Source organism: Dipodomys merriami, unplaced genomic scaffold, assembly GCF_024711535.1.
Source record: "Dipodomys merriami isolate MVZ:Mamm:240054 unplaced genomic scaffold, mDipMer1.0.p SCAF_22, whole genome shotgun sequence".
Taxonomy (NCBI): Eukaryota; Metazoa; Chordata; class Mammalia; order Rodentia; family Heteromyidae; genus Dipodomys; species Dipodomys merriami.
The window spans coordinates 15,579,069-15,591,783 of NW_027203604.1; the positions used below are offsets into that span (position 1 = coordinate 15,579,069).

Below are 12,715 nucleotides of genomic sequence, written 5' to 3' on the forward strand. Positions count from 1 at the left end.
CACCACTTCCAATTTTCTGGTGGTAATTGGAGATAAGAGTCTCATGGACTTCAAACCTCATGCCTTCAAACCTCAATCCTCAGATCTCTGCCTCCTGAATAGCTAGAATTACACATATGAGCCACCAGTGCCTGGCTTACAATTTTCATATTAACAGCAAGAGATTTAAACCTAAGTCTACTTCAGAAATAGCACCTAAAATTAATCATTGTGATTTCAAAATTCTGATTTATACACTGACTTTTAGAATTCATTCTAAAAGGGGAGAGGGATGGAAAGAGGGAGAAAAATGAGGGCGGGAGGTAACAAGTTAGACAAGAACTGTAGGGCTGGGAAGGTTGCTCAGTGGTAGAGTGCTTGCATTGCATTCATGAGGCCCTGGGTTCGATTCCTCAGCACCACATAAGCAGAAAAACTGGGAAGTAGCACTGTTGCTCAAGCGGTAGAGAGCTAGCCTTGAGCTGAAGAGTTGAGGGACAGCGCTCAAGCCCAGAGTTCAGGCCCCACGACCAACAACAACAACAAAAGAAATGTAATCACTACCTTACTTATGTAACTGTAACCCCTCTGTACATCACCTTGACAATAATATTAAAAGAAAATAAAAGAATTCATTCTAAAAGTGTTTTCATGGCCTTTTTTGATTATAAGAGTTTGGCATGTTTTCAGAACAATAAAAACAAAACAACCAGTTACGTGGCTTAAACATACAATCCCAGCTACCCAGGAAGTATACATCAGTAGGATTGAGGTTGGAAGCCAGCCTAGGCAGACACTTAGTGAGATGTGCCCCTCCTGATCATGCTTCATCTCTACCAATATGCCAGGCATGGTGATGCTGGCTGAGGCATAAATGCAGGACTCTATTCAAAAGATAAATAAAAAGGACTGTGGTATAGAGTGATTACCCAGCAAGTGCAAGACTCTGAACCCCAATACTGCCAAAAAATTTTAAAAAGCAAGGAATTTAGAGCTAGTTGAAGTGGTGCGTATCTGTAGTCCCAGCTACTTGGGGGGCTGAGGCAGGAGACTGCTTCGGCCGAAGAGAGCAACCTGGGCAACACAAGGAGACGGTCTCTAAAACACCAAGAGAAATGATTTAGAGAAATCACACTATTATGACTGTAAACATAAACAAAAACATAAAATAAGTGTAAAATAAAAGAGAAGAACTGAGGTGGTTCATATGCACTGGGCATATAAACTCTTCTCTGTTATACCAAACAGGACCTACAGATGCCTGGTGCTCCTTGCTCTGCTTTCTTCTCCTCATCAGTCGCATTGCTAGGGGGTTGGGGCAACATTCTACCTAGTTAGCAGACTCCTCCTCCCTCCCTCCCTCCCTCCTTCCTGGTGGGGTTAGCTTGCTTATTTATTTATTTTTGTCAGTTCGGGGGCTTGAACTCAGGGCCTGGGCAATCTCCCTGAGCTCTTTTGCTCAAGGCTAGTGCTCTACCACTTTGAGTCACAATGCCACTTTCGGTTTTTGAGTGGAGTGGTTAACTAGAAATAAGAGTCTCATGGATGGGCTGGGAAGGTGGCTCAGTGGTAGAGTGCTTGCCTTGCATGCCTGAGGCCCTGGGTTTGATTCCTCAGCACCACATAAGCAGAAAAAGCCAGAAGTGGCACTGTGGCTCAAGTGGTAGAGTGCTAGCCTTGAGCTGAAGAGCTAAGGGACAGAGCACCCAGGCCCAGAGTTCAGACCCCACAACTGACCAAAAAAAAAAAAAAAAAAGAGTCTCATGGAGACTTTTCTTCCTGGGCTGGCTTTGAATTGTGATCCTCAGATCTCAGCCTTCTGAGCAGCTAGGATTTCAGGCCTGAGCCAACAGCACCCAGCTTTGCTTCTTTTTCTTTTACAATCTTACCAATAATCTCTGCATATTCACCTGTTTTCCCTTTTCAGTTCTTATTCTTGCTGTGAATTAGAAAAATATGTTAAGAGAAATGTTCGATTTATCTTATGAAACAGAAACCTGGGTGTTGGTGGTGTATACCTGTAACCTTGGTACTTGGGGAAGTGACAAGAGGATTGCCAGCCTGGGCTTTGTAAGGGGACCCCCTCCCAATAAAAAAAAAACACCTACGGGGCTGGGTAGGTGGCTCAGTGGTAGAGTGCTTGCCTTGCATTCATGAGGCCCTGGGTTCAAATCCTCAGCACCACATAAGCAGAAAAAGCTAGAAGTGGTGCTGTGGCTCAAGTGGTAGAGCTCTCGCCTTGAGCTGAAAGGCTGAGGGACAGTGCCCAGGCCCAGAATTCAGGCCCCATGACTGACAGAAAACAAACAAACAAACAAAAAAACACTCAAACAAACAAAACCCAGCAATCATGAATGTCTTGAAGTGACCTGACAGTCCCCATAAAAAGCCTTGCTCTGTCTACTAGAAGCAACCATTCTCTTGGGACTGGAAATAGCTCCGTACTTTTGTATGTGTTTTATAATCTACATGTGGATTCCTCCACAGTGTAGCTGACCATTCTAAATCTCTATGCGGCCAAATGTACAGAGGAATTCCGTGGCTCACCCTACAGACACAGTACTACTCAGGAATAGCAAGAGGGGGCAGGTGGGGCTGGGACAATATGGGAGAGAATGTTGGAAAGGTAGTATCGATCATGATACACTGTGCATATAAATTGGTATGTTGAATCCAAACCCTCTGGACAACTATTTAAAGATAATAAAGATCATAAAGATTCTCCTGTACAGCTTCCGGAAAGGCAGATAGTTTGGCTTGGCATAGTTAGTTCTCTGATCCATTTGACACTGGGTGAGAATGTGCACTTTCTGTTCGCTTCATAGGACCGTAGTATTCTATTTATCTAATTCTGTTCTGTAATAAGTTTAGTTTCAAAAAGAAATCCTAAGCTAGAGGTATGGCTCAGTGGGAAAGTGCTCATCTAATGAGCATAGGGAATTGAGTTCAAGTTTAACTATTGCAAAAAAAAAATCTTAATATTTGATGGACAAGGTGTTAGTAAACTTTTTCAGTGAAGAGCAGATTGGTTATTATTTTCAGGTTTCTGGGTCATACATAGTTGTTTCTGTTGTATATTCTTTTTTTGTCAAGCCTTTAAAAATGGAAAAGCCATTCTTAGCTTGGGAGCATACAGAAACAGGCCACAGGTCTTAAGAGTCCACGGGCCATAGCTTGCTGACCTCTGACAGGGCCAACCCTCCCACTTCAAACCGCTTCACAAGTAACGCCACAGCATTAGTCCTCAGGGAAACACAAATCAAACCATAATGAGAAAATGGAAGTAAGGCTGGAAGCTTAGATTCCTGGATTCTAAAACTTCCTATAAATTTTTGATTATCACAATAGTGTGGCACTGTGTAAGCATGGACATGAGGCCAATGGAACAGAACCCTGAGTCCAGAAATAGGCCCAAACACCATGGTCAACTGCTTTTTAGAGTTTCATTTTTGGAGGTACTGGGATTTGAATTCAGAGCCTTGTACTTATTGGGCTGGTGCTCTACTGCTGAGCCATGCCCCTGCCCTTTTTGGCACTGGTTACTTTAGAGACAGGATCTCACTTTTTGTGTGGGTACATGTGTGTGCTATTTTATACTTCCTATCATAGCTGGGATAAAAGTTATATACTACCATACCCAACTTCTTCCAATGTACTATCAGCTTAGGCTGGCATGGAACCACAATCCCCTAAATTTCCACAACCCATGTAGCTGGGATGACAAGAGTGTTCTACTGTATTCAGTTATTGGTTGAGAAGGGGTCTTATGTATATGCTTGGTTGGCCTCAAATTATGTTCCTCTCTAGTTTAGCCTCCCAAGTAGCTAAGATTGCAGATGTGAACCACTGGTACTGGTGCCAACTGCTTTTTTTAACAAGGGTGCCAAGACCTTTCAATGGAGAATGAACAGTTAAGCAAACTGCTGCATGAACACATTATCCACATGCCAAATAGGGAATAGAGTAGTCAAGAGCCAGGACAGGGAGGGGAAAGACATAGTCACATAGGGGCTGGCACTAGGGACTTGTCACTGCTCAACAGTGGGGCAGTCTGGGCAGCCCTAGTGCTGTGGGTCTGCTTTCAAGCAGCACTGAGTTAGACAACATGCCTGAGACCCCAGTTTGGACTGATGGGAACTTTCCCAGAAAAGCTGGCAAGTATGGCTGAGACCACAGACTTGCACAAGACAGCAGGGAATGCCCAGACTGACAGCAGAACAGCCAGTCTCCAGAGAGCCATACTTAGTGTTTACACGAATGCAAGTTAGAAAACATCTGCATGACACTATGGAAATGACACTGAAAAATCTGCAGACAGGTCTTGGGATAAGCACCGTGCTCACTGCCCATCAGGTTCAGACTGCATCATGGGGTACTCTGACCAGCAGGATGCTAACCATTTCCTCCAACCCAACCAGCTCAGAGTTTTATTCCCTAAGCCACCAGCAAGCTAAGCAATCAGAGGCTCATTGGTTGCTGCTTCACTGGGTGTCTCCATGCTTAGAAAGGAGGAAGGCTGCTGAGCACATGTCTCCCCTCACCCTGGCTCCTTCTCCAGATGAATCCCTCACTCAGAGCTTCATCAGCCCGCAGCTGTTTTCATATTCTCTTAAAATAGAAAAACACCTTGTGCTTTTGTTGTATGACACAGGGTATCTCTGTGGAGTCTATGCTGATCTGGAACTCAAGATCCTCCTGCCTCAGCTTCTTAAGTGCTGGGATTACAGGCCTGCTTCCTTGCCTTGCTCCCAAACATCTTTGTATCTGTTTCAATTTCCCCTGTAGTTAGATTTTTGTCATGCAAAAGTTCAAAGTGGTTTGTTGTTGTTGTTGTTTTTGTTGTTGGTTGTAGGGTTTCTGCTCACTGTTAGCACTCTACCACTTTGGGCCACAGCTCCATTTCTAGTTTCCTGCCTGGGATGGCTTTGAACCATGATCCTCAGATCTCAGCCTCCTGAGCAGTTAGGATTATAGGTGTGAGCCACTGGTGCCTGGCTCAGTGTTTTTATGATCAAAGCAATTCTTCTTTCCTTCTGGAGCTCTGGCCTTGTTTCCCATGTGGAGTGTTTCATGATCAGGCCCATTACATATCCCTTTCTGTCACTGGCTGAGAGCCTCTCTGCCTTCCAAGGGGATACTCAGGGTCTCACATCATCCAGGATCTGTGTTCATATGCTAACACTGAATTTCCCCTCTCTCCCCAGGAGTGGTTGTGAGAGGTTTGTCGGTCATGGGAGGCCAAAGCCAAAGGCCAGAGCCCAGAGCGGGACATAAGTTTCTCCCTAGCACAGGATCTAAGAATAGCACAGACCTCAGCTTCCTGCTTCTCTGTCCTCAGGCAAGAGCCACCCCATAGTGATGTGGGTGCTCTCCCCCCACTCCAGGGTTGGGCTCAGAAACCAAACAAACTCCTGACTTAGCTGCTCTTAGTTCTTGCACACTTGTCCACTCAGATACCCCCTCCCCCCCACTTACCATGTCTTTCCCAGGCACATGCCTCTAACTCTGAAGGCTCCAGTGCTCTCCTATCAAGTAGAAGACTTGGAGACTTGGTCATAGAACTCTGTAAGCACTTGTGTCCACAGCAGCAAACAAAGAACGCTGAGACTTTTCCTATTGTGAATCACATTCAAAACTGTCACCCGCATACACACGATGAAACCCAAACTAAGACGGTAATTTGGATATTTGAGCATCAGTCCATATTTGGTACAAATTCTTTGCTAATTCTCACATTTCTGGCCCATCCTGTAAGATAAACATGCAAGTAGTTGTATAGATGTGTGTGGGGGTGTAAAAGATGGGACAGACCATCTACCACAGCTACTAAGAAATCAAGAACTAATAGTGACAGAGGTAACACCTGGACAGCTCCCTAGCACTGACAGCTGACTAGCATCAATCTGTAAGGTCCCACACAATACGATGTCTCTTACAGAATATTCTCAACATGAAGAGGTCCTGAAGACAAAGGTGAACTTAACGTGGGGGGCCAGGGTGGTGTGAGGTGCTCTGGTAGACTGCTCTACATCCCAGGGGTGGACCAGACTGTGTCCACATATTAACAAATGACACATGCACGTATTGTTGGAGTGACTACTCAACAGTGGAACGCTTTTGGTAAGCCTCCAGAATTCAATTGGATGCTAGTGGCAGCCTAGACCCTTCATAGGGAAAAGCCTAAATAAACTGTCCAGGATCAGTGACTCTTAGGGGACATAAAGATTGCTGATTCTGGAGGCTGTGAAGCCAGGCAGGGCATGGCTAGAGTCTGCAGCTGTGCTGTGGCTCACACCTCCACTGCAGGGTTATAGTAAGTAGCAGTTATCTCAGCATTTCTCTCTCTCTACGGTGGAATCAGGACAACAATCTCAGTTTCTTCCTGAGATATGGATGGCCAACAGGGAGAAAAGCAATTACCGCAGGAGAGAAGGCTGACCCACACTGCCTTCCAAGTGACTGAGACATACCACATCATACACTCCTGACACAGTGCTTGGGGCAGGTCATGTGTCACTTCCATGACATGACTTCACTCTAATGACAAGAAAACACCACGCAGACCCAGCAGCGACATTCTAAGGAACATCTGGCCAATGATCTGTGAATGTCCAGGTCATGAACAGTAAGAAAAGTCCAAGCAGCTGCCTTTGAAATACAACAGGGAATCCAGGGAAGCCTGGAAGTGGTTTAAATAAGGAGCATGGTTTAATTAACAGCAATGTACCAACAGCTCCTGGTTTTGACCACTGTACTAGGGTTGGTGACGTTGTGGGGACCAGGGTAGAAACTGAACTGAAAGATGAGAAAATGAAACAACTCAGAGGAAAAAATGGGCAAAAAATATAAATAGACATTTCCCAGAAGAGAAAACACACAGTGCCAACAAACAAACTCAGGGCAATGTCAATTAAGCTACACTGATACAGTTAAGAACTGAAGTCTGGAAATGTTGACTGTTCTCCTGGAAGTCGTTTCTACTGTTGGTAGAACCATAACTGGTCCAATTATTTGGGAAATAATTTGAAGATAGACTTTCCATGACCCAGCAGTTAGACACTGAGGCACACATCCTAGAGACCCTCAAACATGAGCACCTGGAGATAAACATGATATATGACAGCTGTCTGGAAAGTAAAACATGGGGGCTGGGTGTGGTCCCTCATCCCATACATGTAATCCTGGCTACATGAGAGTGGAAAGTAGGTAGGAGGATCTCGGTCTGATGATGGCAGAGGCAGAAGTATGAGACCTTATCTGAAAAATAAACTAAATAAAAAAGGCCTGGAAAATGGAGAACCATTTGCTTCTAACTATGGAGAGGACCGCTAAGAGCTCCCAGTTCCTGGATTGCATGGGCCTTGCTCCTCAAACAGAAAAACCAATCCAGCCAGAATGAACCAGGCCTCCTCTCAAACCATTTATGTGGCCCAATTGTCCCCCACTGTGCTCCTGAGCTGGTTGGGGACTACTGGGGTGGGAGCAAATCCCGCCTGCCCGTAGGATTCTAAGGCACGGCTGAGGAAGGTGGAGAGAGGCACAAGGCTCACTCACCAGCTGGAACTCGCTGCGGCGGCTGAAGGCCTCCCTGATCCCTGAGTCCCTCCAGAGAGCGCTCAGGGCAGGCACATAGAGCTGGAAGGTGGCTGGCTCCACGGGCAGCCCCGCTTGGTTCTCAAAGGCCATCAGGAACATCCCGTGCTTTTCATTTTCAGAGTGCTGCCAAGGGATGCCAAGCTTGTCCCGCGCGTCCACGAGCACCCTGGAGCCCTGGAAGGAGAGAGAAGAGGAAGACTCGGTTGTGTTCTGATGTGACATCACACACAGGCATTCCACTCAGCCTTTTGCTCTACTCGAGCCGGGCACCAGGAGGGAACACATCATAGAAAGATGAATGCGGTGACTAGTCCTGTCACTGCTGATACTTTCAGATCTTTTCCCAGTGTAAAGCCAGCCTCCTGAGCCACAGGCAGAGGCCACCTGCAGCACAGGGTGGGGTTATGTCTGCCATGCAACATCCTGTGTGGAGTGGCAGCTGTGCCCATCAGATGGGAACTCCAAAGTCAGCAAGACAGTATCCACAAGTGTTTGGACAGCATCAGTCAACACAATGCAGAGGAAGAGGAGGGGCCTGACAAAGGGCTGGCATATACATCCTCCAGCTGGGAACACTAAGCCTGTTGCTCTTATGTCTTTTCCTGTGATCGAATCCACACGCCACTCACCTGCCTGGGTAGAGTGGACAGCTGCATGGTTTTTAGTGGCTCTTATCCTAAAAATGCCATCCCATCACCTGGGCAGGGCACAGCATCACCTCGGCTGGTAGCAGCTCGGCTGCAGCTTTGGGCCTTAAGGAGTGGTCCCATCCTCTCGCCAGACCTGGGTGATGGTGCTGTCTGGATAGAGGCCCCCTCCCAGCACTCTTGTAGGGATGCAATGACCTTGAGGTGACCTTACCTACTTCTATTCCCCCATAGGCAATGGGAGAAAATACTTGTCAGCCTCATGGCTGTCAAAGGACTCAGGTTTAGAATGCGTAAAGAACACTCAAAACCAAATAGGTCAGTTAGAAAGTGGGCAAAGAACATGAAGAGAGAATTCACAGAGAATGGAACAGCCAGCAAACATGCAGGTAAGAAGTAGTCCTGGTTCCTTTCACTCCCAGTGCACCCATTAAAATAGATAAAGGGCCAGCGGCATGGCTGGGCCACAGAGCACCTGTGTATCAAGTATGAGGCCCTAAATCCTAATCCCAGCTCCACCAAGCAAACAAACTCCAAATAAAAGAGAGTAAACACTAGCAGATAGTAAGTTAAGATAGTTCTCAGTGGCATTATGCTAAATAGAGCCATCCTTGAAAGCCACAGCTTGTTGACAGTGTTAGAATGACAATATTTTAGAGATGGGGAAAGGGATGTGAGCTCAAAGAACAGCCATTCTCATTGAGGTAGTCACACAAATCTTCACAGGATAAAGGGCAGAGAAGTCCCCTCCCCCACTGCCATCCTAATGTCCATTCCTGGGCTTTGCCACTGTACTGCTGTACTGTAATTATGTCCATCATAACTACAGGCATAACTGGAAATCCCTCAAGACTCTTTGCGACTCCCTGTGAACCTATAATTGTTTCAAAATAAAAAGGATTTAGTAAGTCAAATAGCCACCATGACAACGTGTGCCCCAACCATGTGACATGAAAAAGGAGCCACGAGAGGCCCAAGGAAAAAGTGAGAGCAGGAAGAGAGGAGGCTGGACAAAACCCTGCTTGGAGATGGGTTAGGGGAGCTTTCTGTGGTGAGTTGGTGAAAACAGGCCGCGGGGCAGGTCAGAACCCACGCAGGGATGCTGCAGTCTGAATTGGTCTTCTGCTTTCCTCCTCTCTCAGACCAACTCTGCCCCTGGGGCCTTCTTACTTCCCCTCTTTCTTAGACCCGGAAAGGAGAAAAGCAAATAAGACAGTCTCATCTCTGACATTCTAGCATGCATTGGGTAGCATTGGTGGCTTTGGGGAGGTTGCCAGCAAAGTCTCCACTCTGCCCAGGTCAGGAGGAGGACCCCTGTCATTCAGGCAGCTGTAATCCCAAGCCCAGCAAAGGGAATGCTAGTTACCTCCCTGGGGGGGGGGGCAGGCATTTCAGCCTTACCCCCTCCTCCAGCAGGACCTACCACCATCTAGCTGCAATGGGCAGCCCTGGCCATGCAATGAATAGGACAAATAAATCTGCATTTGACCTCTTCTGTCTAGTGCTGTTGCCACACACTAGGGCTTGGCTTCCCAAGCAGTGCTGGCTCACTCATGATGGAATCTATAAGCCCTGAGGAGTCCTATTTTTATCTATAAAGAGACTAAGGCAAGCTGGGCACAGTGGCTCTCACCTGTAATCCTAGCTATTCAGGAGGCTGAGATCTGAGGATTATGGTTCAAAGTCAGTCCAGGCAGGAAAGTCCCTGAGACTCTTATCTCCAATAAACAACCAGAAAACTGGAAGTGGTGCTGCAGCTCAAGTGGTAGAGTACTAGCCTTGAGCTGAAGAGCTCAGAGACAGTGCCCAGTGCCCAGACAGAGCTCTAGTCCCATGAATGACCAAAAAAAAAAAAAAAAAAAGAGAGACTAAGGCAGGGAGTCAAAATGGACTCAAGAGCCAGGAGGCCACTTAAAAAGACTTTTCCTCAGGCATGTTTGCTCAGCCTGTAATCCCAGCACTCAGAAGGCTGAGGCAGGAAGGGCTATACAGCAAGACTCTCTCAATCAACCCGCGCCACCCCCCCCTGCCCCATACACACAGCTTTTCTAACACCGCATTGAAGCAGGCCTTCCCCGGTTACAGGGGTGAACAGAGCTCACACATACATAACCATCAAGTCTAACAGTGGCTGCTTTCCCCTGCACCAGGCCACCTGAGCAAGCTGGAGCCACCCAGCTGACTGGACCCAGCCCCAAAGAAAAGACTCCTTATTTCTCTTGGTCGGAATCCAAGACAGTTTGCAAAACTGTGGGTGAACTCTGAGTCACAGCAGTTAACTTGGAGACCCATTTTCTATTCTCTTCTCCCTTTCCCTTGCAGAAAAGACTATTGAGGAGAATGTCTCTCTTTTGCCCATTTAAATTAATCGCGTCGAGAACTGCTCCCTGCCAAGTTTGTTCTGAAAATCAACACTGGGCTCTGGGGAAGCTTTGTACTTTGCCACATCTCATAAAGTTCCGGGTCCAGGCTTGTCTCCTTTTTTGGGGGGAGGGGGGAGAGCGCATGAGGGAGAGGGATGAACTCTCTGGAGCTTAGTCTTTGGCAATGCTGTGTTTAATGCAGTTCTGCAGAACTGACTGAAGAGAGCTATGAATACCTTAAAAATTTAAGATACTAGTAACAGGCATACTAAGACATCTTGCCTCTTCCAATAAAAAAAGCAGTTTGTTAATATACAAAAGCCGAGAAAATCCTAAAACTCATACACACCTTAAAAAAAAAAAAAAAAAAAGGACAGGTCTGGATGCCAGTGCTTCATGCACAAATCCTAGCTATTCTGGTTGAGAGACCAAGGATCTTGGTTTGAGGCCAATCTCAGAAGAAAACTCTGAGAGACTCCATCTCCAAAATAACCATCAAAAAGTTAGGTTGGAGGCACAGCTCAAGTGGCAGAGCTAACTAGCTAAGCAAGCAAGCAAGCAGAGCAAGTGTGGAGACTGAAGCTTCTTACTTCTTTATTCTCCAGGAAGGAAAAGCCCTGCTTCTAGCACAGTGTGAGTGAAGTCTGAATTTGTTGATAGCACACACTTTATTCAGTTGTGCAAGTACAAAAAGTCAAGCTGTTGGATGACTTCAGCTGAATACAATGTAACACTTTACACTGTTCAAAGAGCATTTTTAGGACAACTAATAAACGCAGCCATTTAAACTTGCAGTCAAAGAACAGATTCCCTGCCTAGTAAGAGTGTAGATTTTGGGGGCTTTTTGGTTTTCCTGGATGAGGACCAAATCCTGCAAATCCTGTTATCTCATTTTGAAATAGATTTTGTTAGTGATGAAAGTAAGTATTCGTAGGGTGGTCACTCCTGACTAAGTTCCCAGAATAAACACTATAGAGAAGCCAGGGCAGCGTCTTGCTGCCCTTCAGGGTGTACGGCCAGGAGAGCGCTCAGGATTCGGATGTCCACTCTAGCACGGAGTGAAATGTGGGGTTAAAACCTCACTAAGCTGAGTTGTTTGCCTCTGGCTGCCAGCCAAGGCAAAGAAATGCTGCCAGAAATGTAAACAGGATACATTTCTGTAAGTTAATGAATGCAGGGAGCCAAGACCCACAGCTCCTCTCGGTTTCTCTCTGGAACTGAAGTGTAGGGCAGAGAGAGAAAGGAGAGCTGGAGCCAGCATTGCCGGTCCCCAGGCTCCTCCCTGTTCACAATGGGACCCTGGAGGGCATCCAAGTCCAGTGGCTGGTGCCCACTGTCACTCTTCCTGGTTGCCTTCTGGGACACGGGCAGTGGTGTTCAGAACAGGCTCAGATTTCCCCAGGAAGCCACCCACACAGGTCCACCAGCAACCATGCCGGGCTGGCCCAGGGCAAAGGAAAGTGCCAGGTATTGGGAGAAGATCCAAGAGGTGGCAGGCTGGCTCCTGCGCTGAGGGGCGTACAAAACTTCTTGTTTCAGCAGCAGGAGGGGCTAGGAGAGAAACCCAGGTGCATTGTGGAGAGCTACAGGGCACAGCCATGCCGAGGGGCGGCCAGAAAATCACTGTGGGTATAAGACTTGTTTAAAGACAAGTTGAGAAGAGCTAATTTGGACTTTCTTGAGTAAGACATGGGGACAAATGAAAGTTTTGGGAAAAGGCAGGATGAGGCCAGAAATCTGGTGGGTGGGGTGAGCCAGCAAAGAAAGGGGAAACATTAAACAGGAGCTCCAGAGCACACAGGGAGTGGCGAGGCGGGTGCAGGGGTGAGTGTCTGGCAAATGTAGCTTTTGGGACAGTGGGAAATCCCAAGAAAAGATCATAGGAAACAGACAAAGCTATGGGCAAAGCTCAAGGTCTTAGCGCAGAAGAGAGGCAAAACTGTCACCATTCACTTAGACTGTCTAGAAATCAAGAGAGAAGGAGAGGGAGAGGAGGGGGAGGGAGGGAGAGAGGGAGTGGGGGAGAAGGGGAGAGGGAGGAGAGAGCAAGAGAGAGAGAGAGAGAGAGAGAGAGAGAGAAAGTCTCTGATTCATTCTAAATTCAGATTTCCAAAACTGGAAATGCAAAAT

General features: G+C 46.9%; 1 protein-coding gene across 1 annotated transcript in view; it reads right to left on the reverse strand.

Annotated features, from left to right (window-relative positions):
- Nucleotides 1–12,715, reverse strand: part of Gna12 (G protein subunit alpha 12) — a 76,204-nt gene that overhangs the window by 24,232 nt on the left and 39,257 nt on the right. Inside the window, exon 2 of the mRNA XM_070033452.1 lies at nt 7,534–7,749. Within this exon, the coding sequence (XP_069889553.1) occupies nt 7,534–7,749 (216 nt within the window). The remainder of the gene's footprint in view (nt 1–7,533; nt 7,750–12,715) is intronic.